At 43.2% G+C, this 20,419-nt stretch overlaps 1 protein-coding gene across 8 annotated transcripts in view; it reads left to right on the forward strand.

Moving 5' to 3' along the window:
• CLASP1 (cytoplasmic linker associated protein 1) overlaps nt 1-20,419 on the forward strand; it is a 233,057-nt gene that overhangs the window by 152,632 nt on the left and 60,006 nt on the right. For 2 of the 8 annotated variants that reach the window (XM_065880865.1, XM_065880868.1), the window contains 5 exons: nt 12,442-12,545; nt 14,463-14,486; nt 15,740-15,984; nt 17,781-17,844; nt 20,256-20,258. In XM_065880865.1, the coding sequence (XP_065736937.1) occupies nt 12,442-12,545; nt 14,463-14,486; nt 15,740-15,984; nt 17,781-17,844; nt 20,256-20,258 (440 nt within the window). Of the gene's footprint in view, nt 1-4,461; nt 4,570-9,357; nt 9,421-12,441; nt 12,546-14,462; nt 14,487-15,739; nt 15,985-17,780; nt 17,845-20,255; nt 20,259-20,419 lie in introns of all 8 variants that reach the window. The other 6 variants (XM_065880862.1, XM_065880866.1, XM_065880864.1 and 3 more) reach the window with 6 other exon arrangements.

The raw sequence follows: 20,419 nt of genomic DNA on the forward strand, positions 1-20,419 counted from the left end.
TTGTCACATACGTGTACTTGGATCTGGTTGTGTTTGGAAAATACATTTGATTTCAAACTTAGGCTTGAGGTTTCAGCTGTCCTTTTCCCACAATTAGTTAAGTTTATAGGATGTTTCTTGGTGATCCTGACTTGTTTCATACTGCTAAAAATTCTTTTCTTTTGTTTTTGTTTTTGTTTTGCGGTACGCGGGCCTCTCACCACTGTGGCCTCTCCCGCTGTGGAGCACAGGCTCCAGACGCGCAGGCTCAGCAGCCATGGCTCATGGGCCCAGCCGCTCCGCGGCATGTGGGATCCTCCCAGACCGGGGCACGAACCCGCGCGTCCCCTTCATCGGCAGGTGGACTCTCAACCACTGCGCCACCAGGGAAGCCCCAAAAATTCTTTCCTTTTTTGGGATTTTACTTTTTAAATTTATTAAAGATGCCATTTTTACCTTCTTCTTGAAATTGGGAAATAATCCAACCTCGATTATCTAACATGACTCTAGGACCTGGCAGTCTATGCTCTTAAGTATGAAGTTTGCACTGTGGGGTAGCTGGAAAGACAGCGTTTAATAAGCCTTTGAAAGAAGTCCTATGGAACATCATCCATCAGTAAGAACTAAATAGGAGCCTGTCAACCTTCCAAAGCGTTCTGATTTGAAACATCATTTTGAAGAAAGTTGTTTCCTTGATGCTCGTTAAGGGGATTAGTTGTGGATGGAGCTTTGAGGTCATACATACAATTCTGATTAAAGAAGATACTTTATAGACATTTTTGCACATTGTGAGAATATACATACACAGTTATAAAATATATATGAGTAAAATACATCTTTCCACTTTTTTCCTCTAGTACTGCTTAGAGATTCCATTTTATGGGGTGTCAGATATGTTAGCATTTTTCTGTAATAGAGTGTATATTTCTTTGATCACTTAGTATATACTGGGTATATGTCTATGTGTCTAAACATTTGGTTCATTGTATAGCAACTTTAAATATAAATATTCAAAAAAATATAGGAGTATCTTTTAAGAATATTTTCTATAATCCCCAAACCGGTTAATAGTTTTCCTCATAGCTTGGAATTTGCCCTGAGAAAGAATTCTAGTTATCTGCAAATTGTATTTGGTTCAACTACGCCTTTTTTTGTTTGAAATAATATTTCTTAACTAAATTTTCCTGTTTCACCTGTGATAAAGATGATGTCAGAGCTCTTTTTCTTTAGCATTTAAGGTTTCTTAAGCAAAACGGGATGTAATTCCTGTTGGATAACTAAGAAACAAAACCCTCCCACGCCCTTCTTTCTGAAATGTATTCCTTCATAAACTGAGCAAATGGAGGAGTGTGTGTGTAAATTGTTTCCTTCTATGTGTGACTTAGGGTAAAGTCACACGAAGTGCTGACCTCTACAGCAGTCACGTTTTGGAAGTTGGCCTTTGGTTCCCTTGTTCTCCCAACTGTCTACTGAAAAGGCTATGAACACATTGGACTTTCTGCCTCTAACAGTCTGTGGATATGCATTTAAAGTGTTCTCAGATGCTTTTCTGGTTAAATGTGTTTTGAAAAAAATTGAAATTAATAATTCCTTTTAGCTCTTTGTTAGATTAGACTACTGTGTGCAAGACCAAGACATGAGAATGTCTAGGCTAGAGAGACGTTTCATGTCTTTAACTTCCAGGAGTTTTCATTGTTCTTCTTGTACTTCTGCTTTTGATAGGAATTCTGGTAGGATCCTTCCTTGAAAGACAAAAGTCAGGAGTTCCCTTAAAACGCTACAAAGGTAGAGTGTCACTCAAGGAATGAAAACCAGTCAGAGGGTTTTCCAGGCTTCCCAGCGTTCCGTGCAGGACTCCAGAACTCCCTGAGAAGCCTGCCTGCTTTTAGGAAGCTCACGCGGCAGATGTGTTTTATCGTCTCTCCCTCCTCTGCCACCCCTCCTCCAAAACCTGTTCCCACACAGAACGCCCACTCTCGGTGCTCAGTACACAGACAGGGTGATTCGGTATGTTGTGGTGTAGTTTTGACGCCTAATCAATTAGTCTTTGTAAAAATCGTTTATGTGTATATACTTACTTTAAATCCTCCTTGTAGGTTAGTCTTTGGAAATGGTGTTGCAAGTAAGGGGGAACTTCTTCCTCTTGTGTTTTAAATTATCCAACATGTGAACTGTTGATTTCACCGCTAAGTGTACTTGAATGAAGTTTGGGGCCAAACCATGCACAGAATTGTAAACAGAATTCTTTTTCTCCGTGTTCTTACCGGCCATATGGTAAAGAAGGCGGTCAGGACAGATGGGTGAATGGACGTTCTCTGGGCCAAATACGAGGACGGTAGACCTCGTTAAGAATTACGATTGTTGTTATTTCACATGGCATCTACCTATTTCTTCTCACGTTCTTCATTGCCCTCACAAAGCAAGCTCAGCCTGGGGAGAGAGCAGAGCTTCCCCATTGTTGTAACATATCTGCTCACTTAAAGCAGGGAGTGAGAACTATGTGAAAATTCAGACGTAATCGGGCAAGAGCTATAAGAAAATGGTCAGCTAAGCATGCCCACGTGTGAAGACCTATCAGGACTGGCGTTACTGCTTTTTGATGATTGTTTTGGAGTGGCCGGTGGAATAAGACAAGGTTTTCACGTATGCCTTGCAGCAGGGACCGCAGACGTACATACGTACGTACCTTATCTCACGGTACCCTTTTCATTTAAATAGTGGGGACTCTCTCTCTCTCTCTCTCACCTTCCTAACTGAAGGCTGAGATCTAGAGCGGCTGAGTGGCTGGACCAGTGAGCTAGCATGGAGCTGGAGAGGGCATTTCTACATTAGATGTGGTAGTGGCCCCCCTAAGGACTCTTTTGTAGGTTTTATGCAACTTTTCCTTTACTGACGGGGTCAGTAGATACTCCCTAGTTTTTTAAGTTTAATTTAGCACCTGTTGCTTTGGCCTTCATGGTAGGAGCAGGAGGTGTTTAGAATGTTATCAAGAATTGCTGATTAAATTGTCACTACTACTCTGAGTGAAAACTCAGTGCTTCCACGTCACTATAGCAAAATGAAGGAGAGTTTAGGAATTCCTAGAGAATTCCAGATGAAGCCCCATTTTGACTGATGGCTGAGATTGTGTTCCTGGGCTTGACCTTGCCTTGCTCGCCAGCACAGACCTGATAAACCTTTGCACATCACTTAGGTACGTTTAGGGTCTCATTCACCTCTGGCACTGAGCAGAGACCACAATAGGAAGTTGGTTTGGTTTTTCACTTCCACGTTCTTCTAACTCAAGGAGTTTTATGATTCTGGTTTGTAAGACATTCTTGTTACGGTTTGGCCATATAATAAATCTACCTTTGCGCTGAAATTATAGGCTTTGCTCATTGCAATGTAGTAAACATGGAGGTTTTTACATCAGTGAATCAAATTTATATTTTCCAAACCTTCTGAGAAAGGCATTTCTGTCTAATTCAGAATTAGTAGATCCTCTCAAGATGGAAATATTTGTTTTTCCCATCAGCTGTCATGTAGGTGGCTACGTGCTTTCAGTTTGCGAAGTTGTTTTTGAGTATTTTGCCAGTACTGCATTTCTGTTTTCTCAAAGCAAGCTGAAAAATAAGAAAATCATGGTCTTTCATGAGATTTATGGCCAAGTTATATTAGCCGTTAGGCTGCTCATGGGGTTCTGTCGTCTCAGTCTCCTGTGATGTGAGAAAGTAATTGGCTTTTATCAGGCCAGTGGATGATCTTTAACCATGACTGTTGGGATTATCAGGCCACCTGGGATGGACTCAGGTGTGAGGCTGGGTGAGTGGAGGTGCTTGGGTAGGGATGACCGACGGATCTTTTTGGATTCCGTAGAAAACACCAGAATTTATGTCGAGGTCAGTGAATGAGAGGTTAGCAGTCCCGATTCTTTATATCCTCACACTGATTTGCACACGCAGGCTCTCTAGCAGGGTCAGTCCTCATGACTTCTCTTTGTAAAGAAGGCCAGGCTGGGGGAGGTGAACAGTCTTCCTTTTAATTAGGTAAGTTCATGGAGTTCAGTGACCAGAGCCTTTATTCTGTTTTTAATCCAGATTAAAGTATCTTTCTAAGGACCCAGTGCATATGAAAATGACTATGGCCTTTTATTATCCTCTCAGGGAGGAGTGTGCTGAAACCATAGAAACTGATCATTTCCAGAAGACTTTGGAGCTTGTATATTCTGATCCAGTTTGCTCTTTGGAGAGCTTTCTTTTCCATTTCTTACCTTTAGGTGTTATTTCACCTTCCTACTGAAATGCCCAGCTTTGCGAGGCCGTGGGCAAGTCCAGCTTTGCCCACCCCCTCCTGTTGTTGGCCCGTCAGTCAGTGAGGCCCGAGCAGGGGCAGGCGCGGGCCGTGTCGCGATTACGTGAACGGAATGTGACTGACCATGTGTGAGTTTCTCTGTCTTCATTAAACTTGTTCCCCTTCTCTGAAACCCCTCATGCTGCACGCTAGCACGGAGCAGCCGTATCCCTCGACCCAGCATGAGTCAGGGGTGCAGCCGCGATGCCAGCCGTGAGAGCAGCCGCGATACGAGCCCCGCTCGGGGCTTCCCTCCGCTCGGTGAGTACCCGCCGGCCTGGCTCCTGGGGCTCCTCCCGCCCCGCCGGGCCCAGCCACCTGCCTCTGTCCCCCGCCGCTGTCCCGTGCGCCTCTCCACTCCCGTCCTCTTCCCGAGCCTCCCTTCCTGTCCCTTCTGCATGCTCGGATTCTGGCAGTTCCCAGTTTTCACATATCAGGGGAAGAAGGCACCCATTCGCTCTGTACTGTTGTCGTTTAGGACCACTTGCTCCGGGCAAGCCCGTCTGCGAGGTCGTTGCCAGCGTGTGGCACAGCTCAGCCAGAGACCATTGCTGCTTAAAAGCTGAGCGCGTCCAAAGTGTCTCCGTACTCACTGAATCTCTGCAACCTGTTTTGAATTTTACCAGGGATCAGCCCATGCGTGATTCACTTCAGAGAAGGAAAAAAAAAAAGTATCATCATGATAACATTTAGGAAACTAAGCGTGTGCTCGGTTTGGGGGTGAACACATTAATCGAAAAAGCGGCATGAATATTAGCTCTCCTTCTGTGAGACGAGTCACTTCAAAGCTTTCTTTAAAGCGGTCTGCAAATTGCTTTTGGATAAACGGCCTAAGTGTACAGCACAATGCAAAAACCGTTATGTTCACTGTTAATTATTAAGATACTTTTCATTCTTCCTGGGCCCAACAGGCTGTTTAATGTTTGTGATCCGGTGCCACCCCAGGACAAAAAATTTACAACATTTGGTGGCCATGGTACATGGTAACATTGTACCTCTGATCACCAGTTCGGTGTCAGCTGGGGCTGCTTGTCTGACAGACGCCCGCCGTTTCAGTTTTCCTTACAGCTAGAATTTGTACTTTAACAATTTCTAGTATTCAAGACAAACAAGACCGAAAGAGAAACATTTATGCTTTATAGAATATTGAATTTACATTTTCTATTTCGTTTTAATAGTCTTGCCTTTCTCTAAAATGGACATATACCTTTTTACCTAGTGCAAATTATTAATCCTGTAAGACGTCTATCAACACATACTTTCACACACACAAAAAAAAAAGAAAAGAAAAATGTTTTGTATTCTTCAGTGATTGTGTTTCAGTTCTTGGGCATATGAAGTGCTGTACAGCTGTGTATTTTTTCCTCATGATAAGCATGACAGGTAGAAATCACTTTATACCGGTAGGTCCTAGGCCTGAAGTTATTCTCTGGAACTGTGGACTGCAGCAGTCTGTTATTTTGACTCTAATTATGAAACGGGTCTTTGAAATATAAAAATGTCACTTTGGAAGATGGATGTTACAGCAGAAGCATAAGGTTTTAATATTTGCCACTATCTCCTTCTAAGTCATACACTCCTTCCCAGTATCTTTTTTCCCCCAATTAGCATCAGTACTCAGAATCTAGACCTATTTCTTCATGACCACTGTCCCTCATGGAGTTCTCAGAAAGAGCAGGTGGACAGATGCAGGGCCCTCTAGACGATCACCTGACTTGGTGAGGAGATACCTGTGTGAGGTGTCCTACCTGATGGGCATGAGGGCCTGAGTGGGGCAGCTCACCTGGTCCCTGCCAGCTCTTCCACAGCAGTCCACAGCATTAGATCAGAATCCTCAAAAATCCAGGGCAGCAAGGATGATTTTTTTTTCTGAGTGAACTGGTGGTTTTTCCTTTGAAGTTAAGGCTGTGTATCTATGCATCCTTGTTCACGAGTTGACCTTCGAAATAGCCTGTTCTATAAGTGAAACAGTTCAGTCTGGTTCTTGGTTATTTTGTCTCTTAGAGTTCAGTGTTTTTATTTCACGTGTACACTGCTGTTTTTGTTCCTGTCCATGGAAGCAGCCTTTGTGACCCAGCATGTGGTCTGTGGACCAGGCAAGGTGTGCTGGATTCTTGAAGTCCTGCTTGGACCCTGAGGAGCTGAGGGATCCAGTCTGATTTCCACTGAAGTGTTTTGGTGACAGCCCGGGTTGTGGACGTGTGTCACTGCTGCTACCACAGCTGGAGCTGTGGCTGCAGACATCTCCCCTTCTCACAAGCTCTGGCACCAGCGTGGTCTTCTGTGTGGTCAGGGCAGGAGTTCACATCATTTCAGCTCAGTTTTTAGACCGTGACTTTTTTTCTTTCTTGTTGGGTTAAATCTGTTCATAAAAGTCCCGTCCAGCAAGAACAGCACCAGTGCCCACATGTCCCTGGCACCGTGCTGAGTGATCGGTGGACATATAACCCTTGTGGGTCCTGTTCAGCCTCTGGGACTGGTATCGTCATCCCTCTTGTCTGGATGACAAAACCAAGACCTGGGGAGTGGAGGCCACTTCCCCAAGGTCACACGGGTCTGACTTCAAAGCGTGGCTGTTCCCCTGCCTCACCTGAGGTGTCTTTCATTGGTTCCTCCGAAATGTACTAACTGCTTTCTGAGGCCTCTCCAGGCTCAGGTACAGAGAAAGTGCTTGGCCACGTTTCTGAGTCGGGATTTCCAGGTGTGGCTATGGCACCTGGGAATTCATGGATAAGTCCCAAAGTTTGCTGTGCCCCCTGGGGAGCCTCCTACGCCCTTCGGAGAGTGTGATGTTTCCTTCTTATTCTCATTCACTTTAATGTTCATTTCCTACCCCCTTTATAAGTCAGTGAGATTTTGTATTAGTGCCCCTTTGAATCAACTTACGTAGCCAACCTTCACTTTTTAAAAGAAGAGGACAGAAGTAATTGTTTCAGTGACTACATATTGGGTTTGAGCTTGCATTTTTCTTAAAAAGTTATTTTGGACCATTTTAATGGTATGAATACATAGTGACAGTGACAGCTTTTAGGTGAGATTAAGGCTCTAGGACTCTGCTGTCAATGAGGCTTTGATGTAATCGGGTCCACCTTGGATTCCATTGTGGGACGTTCACTTGAGAACGTGACAGAGAACTTGTTACGTGACAGATTTGCTGTAGAATATTCTGTTGAAATAGAACCAAAGGACGACTTTATAAGGAACCTTCAGATCAGGTGTTGCTTAAACATGGTTTCCAGTTTAAACTGTCAGGATACAATACCATTGTGCTTGTACAAGAAATGAATAGTTTGCTTCAGTCTTACACAATGTTTTGCCAGTTTCCTTATTTAAGGAAAGTGATTGTTTTGTAATACCTGTTTTAGAGCTTGCCGACTTATTCTTGTGTATCTCGAGGAATTAGGGATTTTCTTTTTCTTTTGCATGCTGGTAAAAATGTGTCCTTACTGACCAGGTAACCTTTGCTGTTCAGTACCCCTTATCCCGCAGATGTGCACATTTCACAAGGTGACACGAGCTTAAGTAAATAAAATTGTATTGAAGAGTTTGGGGTTTTGCCATTTCATGACTAAGCATGTAAATGCGGGAGGATTCTGGACTCTGGCACTGCTTAGTGTCACTCTGTGAAACCTATGAACTCTCTGTGCTACAGTCACCGTGTTCTTTCCAAGTAATGATAGAAGCATGTTTTTTTCTTTTTCTTTTTTCTTTTTTTGAGGTAAAGAAAAAGCTACATATTATGTGGCACTCGGGTCAATAGATTCAGGTTTGGACCCAAGCCTGTATTTCATAATTGTTTCTAAAAGTTATTCTCTCCACACTAGGATGGAGTTTGGTGTATGTTTTCTCAGACTGATGAATTGATGCGATATAATATTATGAGTACTTGCTAGCAAAATAACATTTATTAACCAGCACTGCTGCTGTTAACCACCACGGTTTATTCTGTTCCTGGTAGCGTTTCAAGTGTTTGATGTATAGTCTCTCCTAATTCTCTTAACTCCCAAGAGGAGGGTACCCTTGTTGGCCCCCTTTCACAGATGAGGAACTGAGACACAGAGGGGTTTAGTACTTTGCCCAGGGCCCACACAGCTAGTTGTGATCTGACCAGGACTTGCCCCCCATATGTCACAGAGCTGGTGCTCATAACCAGAGGCCTGCAAATGCCTCTCCAAGGAAGGCTGTTAAACTTATTACAGCCAACTTTCCAACAGTTAAAACAGTGAGTTCATTAATCATTGGGATATTTCTGCAACAGAACAGCACACATGTTGACTAAGGAAAATGGAATACAGTTGTTAAGCCCCTTTCTTTTTTTTTTAATTGATTTATAATTTACCTGTGAAGCATGAAGTATTTTATTTCTTTTTTATTGAAGTATAGTTGATGTACAACATTGTGTTAATTTCTGCTGTACAGCAAAGTGATTCAGTTATACATACGAACGTTCTTTTTCATGTTCTTTTCCATGATGGTTTGTCACAGTATATTGAATGGAGTTCCCTGTGCTCCACAGTGGGACCTTGTTGTGTATCCATCCTGTATATGAAAGCCCCCTTTTTGTGACTTCATTCTGTGTCTGTTGAGAGAACGTTGTGTGAACTTCTTCGCTTCTGTTTCTGGTGCATGGTCGCGTGTGCATCGCATCCTGACGGGAGGCGTGACCCATCCTGCTGCTCCGCCCCCTCGGCGCGCCCCTGGCGTCCTTCCCGTGCCCAGTCTGTGGTGGCGACGGTGGCTCCCGGGGGCAGCGTGCACCCGGGGGCAGCGTGCACCCGGGGGCAGCGTGCACCCGGGGGCAGCGTGCACCCGGGGGCAGCGTGCACCCGGGGGCCGCTGGGTGCACAGGCAGCCCTCCTCCTGCGCCAGCGCCCCGCATGCAGCCTGGGGGTTGGCCCTCGCTGTCCATTCGTACCCAACATCATCTCTTTTCGTGAGGAAACACGGCCACGTTGGGAGCAGCCCCGCGTTCCCTTCGGTCTGTGGCCGCTGCTGTCTCAGGTTCTCGTGTGTTAACGCTGTGGGTGTTGCCGTTCCTTTTACCTGCAGCCTCTCGACGTCATTCCAGGTCCACTAGTGCTCTTGCCACGGCTGACTCTGTTGGGCAGTCAGGTGAACACGCGCTCATGCATGCCATGCCTGTCCACGCTCATTGTCACGCGCTCATTGTCACATCTGGTTCCCATCAGTGTCCGCTAGCACTTGGCATGTATGCACCTCATATTTTCTTTCCCCCCACGATGTGCTTCTATTTTTTTTTTTAAGTTGTTGAATGTTTATGGTCCTGTTAATAGGCCGTAGATGCTTTGTAGCCAGTTTGACGACATCATTTTTCCAGTGTTCGTATTTATGTTAAAACAAAACAAAACAACAGGATAGGGAAGCACTTCTGCCCCTCCTTTCACTCCCTCCCCCAGGAAAACAGCAGCCCCAGATAGGTGTCCTGAAGGGTCCCTCGGAGGAAGTGGGGTATGGACCTCATCCAGCAGAGGCTTTCGTCTCTCAGTCTTAACTTAATGCTAGTTACTACCATCCGGTTCTAATTACTTGGAGGTACTATTTAGTGACCAGATGTTTCAGATTATAGCAAACCTCATTTCACATGTATTGAAGGAAATGGATTGTCCTAAAGCATTTATGGAAAAACAAATCACGGTTAGGATAATCAAGTCAGGCCAAAGGTAGCCTTTGCAGCCTGCAGAGCCGACACACTCCATCTCAGCCTCATTGTAACAGTACCCCAAATGCCCTGGTTAGCCTCTGGGGCAGAAAGTGAGCATACAATAATGCATCAGTTTGCCGGATTTAACTGGCATCATTTTGATACGCTAATAATCCCTAATGACTGTAGTTTTATCAACTGAGTACAAGGCATAATCTATTAAATCAGACTGTTGATGGTGACAACTGTGACCAATTTACTGAGTTAGTGTCTCTGTTTTTCCTCTAAATGAAGCCACCTATGCATTTTATTATGTATTCTCTGATTAGGATATTCCCCTGAAGATTATGGGCCAGACTGAGGGCACAGTCATATATATCCATCTCGTGGAAACTGGACAGTACCAGAGAGAACGTAGAGCAGATTTTGGTCTGGCGAAAACAAAAGGCTTATAAATTTTCTTAGGTCCAGACAAACATTTCCCCTTAAGTTTTGAAATTCAGTTATCTACGATGTATATCAGATGATCTGCAGTCACTGTGTATGGCAAAGCTGTATGCATCTGGGAAGCACAGAATAATTGCTTTGTTCTTACAGTTTTAATTTTGTGTGTGAAAAATCAGTATTATCCCTGGAGCAAGAATTGCTGGCATGAGACCTACTTTTTTTTTTTTTTTTTTTTTAAGATTCTGTTTTATTTACGTTTATGCTGGGTAATTTTTAAATGGCTTATAACTGAATTACTTTCATTCTGTTACTCATAAATCCCTTACTATCTACCCTTTTTTAATGGAAAAAAAAGAGACGTGAACAAAGATCATTTATAAAACTATGTGTATAATAAATCTCAAATTTATAATGTTATTTCAGGTGATGATTTATATTCTAGAGAGAGAGAGAATTGTTTTGTTGTCTCTTTTTAGTTTATTTGGCACATTAAATCACCTTTTAAACATACACGTAATGGTGAAATTCAGTACGAGCAACAAGTGCATTAAAAAAGGGGATAGTATAACATACAATTTTTGTTTCCCTCTAAAAATTCATAACTATATAGCTTTTGATAGCAGTGTTTAAATCTTTTCCCCCTTTCTGTGGCAGTGGAATGTATAACGTTTTGAAGCTGACAATTTAAAAAAGTTAAATGACACTTCACTTTTAGAGCTCACCAGTTTGTAGATGATGTCTTGTTACCTACCCAAAATTTTAAATATATCATTTTATAGGAAAGATCAATTATGTAAAACCGACATTAGCTTTCTTTTATTTCTTTTTTTTTCTAAATGCTTCATTAGTAGAATATGGCACATGCAGAGACTTTCCTTGTCCAAACAGTGTCTTATTTGTTAACAAAGAGAAAGCATTTTTAATCTTAACATTTTTCTTCCAAAGGTTTATTATACATTATAAGAACCTTTTACCAGACTGCTTTGTCTTGAGCTGCCACAGCTGTGAGCAGCAAGGCCTCACAAGGGCAGCAAGGCCTCACAAGGGCAGTGAGTCCCAAGCAATCTTAGCACTTCTTAAGGAAGGCTGGTCAGCTTACGTAATGGGACTTTTAAAAGTTAGTCTCTTTGGACTCAGCGCTTTCACTGCCATGGCCCAGGGTTCAATCCCTGGTTGGGGAACTAAGATCCCGCAAGCTGTGCGGCCAAAAAAAAATTAAAAAGTTAGTCTTTATTGTCCATGCTTGTTAACAGGCTTAGAATAGTTGTTTGAACTGCTAAAGTTGGAACTTGTTTTGCATTCTGTCCATTCGGTTGACACGTATAAAGATTATCATTTAAAAATCCTTTGAGGGACTCAGGAGAAATTTATATTATCTGAATGATTAATGTTTTGCAGCAAAGATACTAGCTTTTTGTGGTGAAGATTAAAGAATTTTAATAAACTGATTTTTAAATAGCCTTTGGTGACACAGGCCTCATGATGAACAAATACGTAACATTAATTGAGGTTAATGACAGTTAAACAGTAGAGACACTAATGAAAATTTGCACAGAGATCAATTTAATACATTTGTTTCAAATTTTAACTTTTTATGACACATTGCGTTAGAACTCATTGATCAAACCATGAAGCTTTCTAATCAGTTTGACCAAATGTCAGGGCCGCTAGCCTTTAGAGAGAATGCTGTATACATGAAAAGACTACCCTCATGGCCCAGCCACCTTCTATAATAAGGTCCCCCCCATGTCTCAACACTTTTCAAAAATAGACTGTCATTAAAGAACCGTTTCAGTTGTCAGGATGCTTTTTGGCACGATCGTACTAAATGTGAACAGGGTGAACCTCTGCCACTGATAATAAGCAGGTCAGGTGTAGTTGAAACTACAAGTCAGGTGCAGTGAAAATTGACTAGAGATGCTTCCATCCTCTGTCCAGTAAGTGGGACGAGGCCGGAGCCGTCGCAAAGAAGTGAAGACACGTGAATTAAAGTGACACATCTTTTGCTTTTGTTTTTTAACTAGACCGGTTTGGGCTCGGCCAGGCAGGAAGAATACCTGGCTCTGTGAATGCCATGCGGGTTCTGAGCACCAGTGCAGATCTGGAAGCTGCTGTTGCTGATGCTTTGGTAAGAGGCACGACGTGTGTGGAGTCTCTTTGAATTACTCACCTGCGTTTTTCTGTCTTAACAGGAAGTAGTCTCCAAACCAGGTCACTAAATCATCTTTGACACTCTTTAAACTGTGTAAATTTATATTATTATGCTTTTCTTCTTAAACTGTGAACTCTGTACGTAAGTGAAAACTGGCCTTACAAGACACAGTAGCATCAAGTATGTCTTCTGTGCTCCGCAGTATCAGTGAAGTTGTGATGACATCAGGCTTCTCTGATGTCATTGGGCTTCTTCTTTTCCTTTTTTATCTTTTTTTTTTTTTCAGCATTTCCTTTATTCCCTTCTATTGCTTCTGTTGCTGTACAGACTTTGATGGCATAGCCTAAGCATATCATTGTATAACAGTAGGTCATAGCGTTTGTGGTTTGAAAATCTTGCGTTTATTCCATTTCCCTCACTAGTTGTTCCATATGATTTTATGTTTGTTTGTTTAAGTGAGTCCTTAAGTCATTATTTACGGAAACTTTCCCAGATTTTGAGGTCAACTCTGAGGATATGAAGCACTAGTGAAGTATGTTTTTGCACTGTTACAATGTAATATCTAGAAAAGCAACGTAAAGTGATTAGAAGTCCTTAAACTAATGGTTATAGCAAAGAATTCCTAAGTAGAATCAGCTTGTGGTCAAATGGCCTTTTAAAGATGCATTGCAGCTGGTAGTAACACAGCCTCTTGTACTTTCTGGTTTATGTGCTCAGCATTTAAAATAGACATTCTTTAGAACTTCCCGATCTCTGGTCTTGCTTGTACTGTTTTAAGACTTGTTCTCTTCTAATGAACAAAGGTAATAACCCCGCTTTCAGACCCTGAGGTTTTAAATCAAGCCCTGTTTCATCTGATCAAAACTTTATAGCGTGTGGCCACAGTGATCAGAACCCTGAGGTTTTAAATCCAGCCGTGTTTCATCCGATCAAAACTTTATAGCGTGTGGCCACAGTGATTCCAACTCTCATCCCTCCTGGCCCTCCCTCATTTATTCCTGCTCAGCCAGATCTCTCTGGCAAGCATCTGTGAGCAAGCAGTTTTCCGCTCTCCTCATGGTTTCATGGTGAGGGCTGCCCGGCCAGCTCTGTTCATCAGCCTTGTGTGCAGGAGGGCTTTTTCTGGCAGATAACTGGAGTTCAGGATAATTGCTTTAAGCAGGACTTTGACTAAAGAGTCATGAGGTGGCGCACAATTCTGTGAAGCGGTTCTTCCTTCCAAGTTGCAGCACTTGGAATCTGTTTCTTACTCATTTTGGGACTTGAAGAAGTGGGGGCCAGAGGGGTAAGAAGTGATGGATGCGCAAAGCCCTTCCTCCGTGAGACACGGAGCACTTCGGTGGGGGGTGGGGGGAGGGGTACAGTGCCCAGAGTGCCAGGGGGCAGAGCAGGACTGGAGAGTCTGGGCTTTGCCTTCACCTGACTTGGGCTTTTCTCTGAGCTCTGGCTCCCCTTACACCCCCGCTGCCCTCACTACTATGTTTTGTCCAAACTGCTTGGTCTCTCCAAGTGACCTGCTCCAGAAGAGATAGCGCCGGGATGGTACACAGTCCTTGCTCGCAGAAAAGAAGTCCCGGGGCAGCATCTGTCCTAGGAGCAGGCGACAGAGTTAATAGCGGCATTAGGGATATACCTCAGTGCTATGTGGAGAGTTTCAGCAAAGAATTCCAGCAGATACCGGAAGGTCTCATAAGAGGCGTAGGAGGGTTAGGAAATGCCATTGTGAAAGCGTTCTTTGTTATTCGCTTGACACGAATCGCTTGCTAACCTGTATTTTTGGTTTGCTAAGATATGTTCTGCTGTACACTTTTGTTGCAAGAACGATCCCCACATATGCTTCTGACATAATTCTCTATGCTTTTTCCCCATCCTTCAATATTTTCCTGCCTACAGCTGTTAGGAGACTCCAGGAGCAAGGTACCAGTGCTTTAACTTTTGTTTTATGTTTTGTTTTGTTTTTTTCTTTTTCTTCTGTTGAGTATATTTCCTTTAGGAGCTGGTAAAAGCAACAAAAAAAGTAGCATCGTATAGAAATTCTGTTCTGAATTGTGACTTTGTGGAAACTAGTGATGCTGTTGCTAGTGATGGAACTGGTCATCTCTCACATTTGCCTCAGTGTTTTCGAATATCAAGCTCTGCCCCTTCTCCTACTAGCGTTTCATTTTAGTTATTAACCTAGTTTGTATCTCCTCTTATGTCGTTATTGATTCATGAATGGATACATTCAACATTTTTCTTATCTTAGGAATCTAGTTGATGGGTAAGTGAGATGACCATATAATTATCATCCTACCAAGGATCCTTTTGAGAGTGAGACAGGGTGCTGTTAATAATTATGCCGGGACAGTAGGTGGAAGGCAGAGCTGTCCCGGTGTACAAGTCACATTCCTAGAGAATTACATCAGTACAGTTTAAGCCAGTAGCTATTTGTTTTTCTCTTGGACAAACCGTATTTTATAAGTTTTATCTATTTTATGTAGCTGTTGCTAAATTATATAGGGATTTAACTTACAGTTTTATATTCAGAGGTAAGAGAAATGAATGACATGGGTATTCTAGTCTACAGAAGGCCTATTAGTGTGGTAAAACTTTAAGTCCTTAATAAAAACAGTTTAGATCATTTAGGAATCCTTGTATGTAGGACACTCTGCCACTGACATTGCAGTGTCAGACGTTCTTAAGGAAGCATGGCTATTCAAACAAATTTACTCACAGACCATGCTCAAGATAGATTGCTTTTGATTGGGAAGGGGCTGGTGGGCGCTCATACTTAAACGGTGCGTCAGGTGCCGAGCCGGGCTGTTTAACATATAATTCCACTTAATCCTGACAACAAGCCTGTGAGAAGGATAATCGTTGTCATCTCAAAGATGGGGAAACTGAAGCAGACAGCTGAGGAGGCTTTCTGAAGTCACACAGCCAGCCTGTCTTACTGAGAAGGCCACGCACCGCGCTAGAGATCGTGCTCTTTCCTCTCTGCTGTGGGCTGCTCTGCTTGTTACTCACCCTACGTCTGCTTTTCTGTTTTTACTCCCCTCATCTGTAAGCGCAGGGAAAGGGCGGTGCATGCGCCTGTGTGTGTCTACGTTTAGCTCTCTGTCGTTGGTTTTGTTTGGTGAAACTCACGTCACCTGTCCGTGTCTCCCCCGACCCGTCCTTGGATCTGGCAGAAGAAGCCCGTGAGGAGGAGGTATGAGCCGTACGGGATGTATTCCGACGATGACGCCAACAGCGACGCATCCAGCGTGTGCTCCGAGCGCTCGTACAGCTCCCGGAACGGGGGCATCCCCCACTACCTGCGCCAGACCGAGGATGTGGCCGAGGTACTCAACCACTGCGCCAGCTCCAACTGGTCCGAGCGGAAGGAGGGGCTCCTGGGCCTGCAGAACCTGCTGAAGAGCCAGAGAACACTGAGGTGAGGGCAGGAGGCCAGGCTTGTGAGCTCAGGCTGAGTCCCGTGTTGCCCTCCCGGGGCCTTACCCGGGCCCCCGTCATCTCAGGAGTTCTTAACTTTAGTGCCGCTGGGGCAGGCACTAAAGGTGCTGGGAGGGCTAAGTCGTGGTCCTTGCCTTCCGGAGAATTTGAAATATCCGGCAAGCACTTTGTAACTGATTAGGTTTAGAAAGCATTTGGTTCCCTATGGCTTACACTTGTCTATTAGGTGTTATTTGAGAAATCTCGGTACAGTTTGCAATTTAGGTCAAAAGTAAAACAGCTCTGCAGGTTGGGACGGTTTATTACACTTTAGAGTCATGGATAAAATGATACCAGCCTCAGTCTAAAGTGTTCTGATACACATAGGCGTAGGTATAGTTTATAAATATGCAGAGTAGAGAGATACTCAAATAGGGTACTCTAAAGTACTCTTCAGCTTTAGAACTGATTATTTTTGCTTTTTTTCTTTGTTTCTATATTTCATAAATTTTCTAAAATGAGCGTGTATTACGTATACCAAAAATATGTGTTTAGACCATATTTCCTCAAATCTAAGGCACCACTGACACACCATTATTTTATATCTGAGAAGAAATGCTGCTTATTAAACCATGACAGTACTAATAGGTCATTGCTTATAAGATGAATCTCAAAATTACAGAGATGTTTGAACTACACTATATTATATTCTTCGGGTAACTTTTTTTAAAGCTGTGTGGTGAGACTGGATAAATGTCTGTGGTCATGGATGGCTCCGCAAAGCCATGGGAGCATTGACTGACGAATCACTGGGCTTCAAGCACGGCTGTCCAGTCAGTCTGGCCCCTGCCTTATTCCTTCCTGCCGCCTTCCCTCCCCACCCCCCGGCCCCCCTTGCTCTGTTCTGTGCATGCGTCAGGAGAAGTTTTGCCACATGCGCTCTGAAGTGCAGGTCCTCTCTGGTGCGCTAGTGACCTGTCAAAAAACAGAAAAAAGGATTTGCTGTCATCATTCGTCAAGAATCTGCTCAATTCTCGCGGCCCCAGTTTCTTGATTCTTAGTGTTCACCAAGTATCCATTGAATAATCTCTAGAAATCTGTTGATTAGCGTTGGTCTGATCTAGATTTCATTGTTAGCAATGTTAAAGGATCACCCAACCTGAGAGGGATGATTTGGGGAAGAAGGTGAGTCTTTCTAATGAAACCTTGAAGCAGAAATGGGATTCAGTAGTACAGTTCAGGGTAAGAAAAGTCACAGGGGCACCGACATGAAATGCGTGTTTGCTTTGTCTCAGGCACAGTTGCAGGTAGGGTGTGTTCTTTAATCCTTTTAGCAGTCGCTTGGTTCACTGAGATGGATACAAAGATATCAGAGTTCTTTGGCTCTAGCAGAACTGAGATTAAAATCCAGGTCTGTCTGACCCCGAAGCACATGCTTTTTCCTAGTTGATCCCATTGCCTTTCATTTGTGGTGGTGGAAACACGCCTGCAACGAGGTGAGCAGGATGTGGCTCATGGCTTTGCCACGCCCACATGTGTGAACTCGGGTGATCACGCTCTGAGATTCAGTTTCACTTTAGAATGAGAGCAAGACGATCGTGAGTTTTCTATTCCTGTGCAGTTCCATCATAAATTAAAATTTAGATAATTGATTTGTGAAGAAAGGACTTTGTTATATAAAAATTATATAAAGCTTATGTAGTGGAATGAAATAAAAGGATTTCGAGAAGCTGTAACTAATTTCAGTATTGGCTTATTAAATATTAAATTTATTTATTTCTATTTTGTTTCCTCTAGTCGGGTGGAGTTGAAAAGATTGTGTGAGATTTTCACCCGAATGTTTGCTGACCCTCACAGCAAGGTAAGGTCTGGGGAACCTGCCCACTTGTGTTCCTCTCTGCATGTCTGCGTGGGCCACATAATACACGACTTCAGAGTGGGATACCAGCCCCGCAGCACAGTGTAGACCTTACAGACTGAACCCCAATTTCAGCAATAGTTTGTTATGGCTTCTGAAAACGGAATTCTTAGAAACTTCCAATGTCCATACAACATCGAGTTAAATAAAGTGTGTTTCAAGTAAGGGTTACCGTGGAGAGAATGAGATGTAGTCTTTTACTTATTCAGCAAATATTTTCACATACTTAGCCAAATGGTGGGCTGGGTGCTAGGATGTAACAGTGTGTTACAATATAATGCCTTCCTGAAAAAAGTTACAGTAGTGAAGAAAATAATCAAGTTATGTAATTTTTTGCGGGGGGGGGGGGTACCCATGTAGAATTTGTCTATATGGGATGAGATAGAAAATTGGAAGCATTTATAAAATGGATTTACTGAAGAACCACATTAAGTATTTCTCCAGACACCAATAGAATTGCCGCCTCTAAGTATTTGCTGAATGGTGGTCTCTTAGCTGGTGCCTACACCTCCTGGGGACCGGAGGAGGACTGCCTTTTGACAAGGACTCCCTGCTGAGGGGAGAGCACCCAGGAGTGAGGGACAGGCCCTTTCTAGGAGTGGAGCTGAGAGCGGGACCCTTGACAAAAGTTCACTTGGAGTCTAGATTGTAAATAAATACCATTTTTTGGGAGGAAGGCTTTGCAGGCTGTTGCTGTTCGATGGTTTTAGAGAAAGAAAAAACAGAGGAATGAAGATATCGGGAAAGTTAAAGTGTAAAGGACAGAAACTGAAGTAGAAATTGAGGGAACCAGAAATCAGCACCAGCAAATCTTAAATGCTTGATGTACAAGACTTAACTGCCTTACACTATCATTTTCCTAGTAAACATGGTCTCTTCTAAATAAATCCTCCTGGGGGAAAGAAACCTGTGGTGGCCAGAAAGTCTAGCCAGTTACTGTGATCCCCCTCTTTTCCTACACTTTCGTCCTCACAGGAATTGTCTGTGAAGTGTCAATCATCCATCCATCTGTGCAGTCATTCAGCATTTACTGAGCACCCACTCTGGGCTAGGGATACAGAAAACAACACAGGACCCCTCCCTGCCTTTTGAAATGCTCACGGGAGCATAGGAGAATGAATGCGGGGTGCTCCTTTTTGGGGCGGGGGCAACAGTTCTCCTCAATATTGGTCTTAAAGCATGTCTTAAAATTCCTGTTATGACCCTCACAGCAAGGTTGACATGATTCAGAGTATTAATAAAATCCAAGAAACGTTGAGTTTAAGGGCCAGGTAGATATCCAAAGATATAATTATCAGGATTTTCTCTAAGATAGTATTAAAAGCAGTAAGATTTAAAGCATAAGCATAAGATTCATAAGATGTACAGCATAAGGGATATTAGATGGATTTGGACATGGATGAAATTTCTGTCACCTGTCACATCTAGATTGCTGATTCAGAACCAGAATGTGAGGATAAAGAAGGAAATTTGTTTCCATCAGAAGGCTCTTGTACAGTGAGTTTGCAGGTCTCAGTTTAGTAAATACTTGCTAGCTGCCTTTGTGCTGAGCCAGGAAGCCCACAGCTGGGGCTCATTGACTTCTTTCTGAGCTGTCTCACGGGAGACCCCTGGTGGTTAATAGTTGCTGAGCTAGAACCGAGTAGGTCTGCGATAGCTGAGTTGTCCCAGGAGAGCAGGACTCATTTACCAAGTAGGGTGCACAGTGCCACCGCTAACCTCTCTGAGACTGGTTCAGGGGTGATCCACCGTGAGCTCTGTCTCACCGTAGGGAGCAGTGGTGATCACACAGCAGCGTGAGGATTATGTCAACTGTCGGTGTCTTTCATCCCGAGTCATAATCTTTTATAAAGATTGATATGGCTCTTGTAATATCTTTTCATAAAGATAATACTTTATAAATATCTGACCGGACATACATCAAAATAGATGACTGAAATGAAAAGCAATATATATGCAAGTTTTCTTTGCCCTCATCCTGTAATAGTTTTTGTTGAATGCTAGGTGATGAGCAATAATAGTATAGAATTATGATGGTTAAAAGTTTTTTTAAAGAAAAAGAGGGAGAGAGAAAGGAAAGAGAGAGAGGGAGGAAGGAAGGAAGGAAGGAAAGGAAAAAGGAAAGGAAAGAAAAGAAAAGAAAGGTCTCCAGGATTAGACTCATATTTTCAGCAAAGTTAATTTCTCTCTGTACTGAATTTTAAAGGCATGTAGAGGGAGGGGAGAGTTATTTCGTCAGTTTGTAGCCTTTTCAGGCCTTTTAAGAAACTGCATGAAACTTGTATGACTTCACTGTGGACTAACATGGAATCTGTTTCGTTGCATGGCCTGGTTTGCGGTGGAATTCACACCAGAGAGTAAGTTCCGACCCCTTTTCCTTTATCTGTTCTTGTTACTGCGTTTGCCTCCTATGCCATGTCCAGTTGTGGACAGTGTCGACCCCAGTTACGATTCTGGACAAAGCCAAGATGGGCATTTTTATCATTTTGGAGACTTGGGAGGAAATCGTGAATTAAAT

The sequence above is a fragment of the Phocoena phocoena genome, chromosome 7 (genome assembly GCF_963924675.1).
Source record: "Phocoena phocoena chromosome 7, mPhoPho1.1, whole genome shotgun sequence".
Taxonomy (NCBI): domain Eukaryota; kingdom Metazoa; phylum Chordata; class Mammalia; order Artiodactyla; family Phocoenidae; genus Phocoena; species Phocoena phocoena.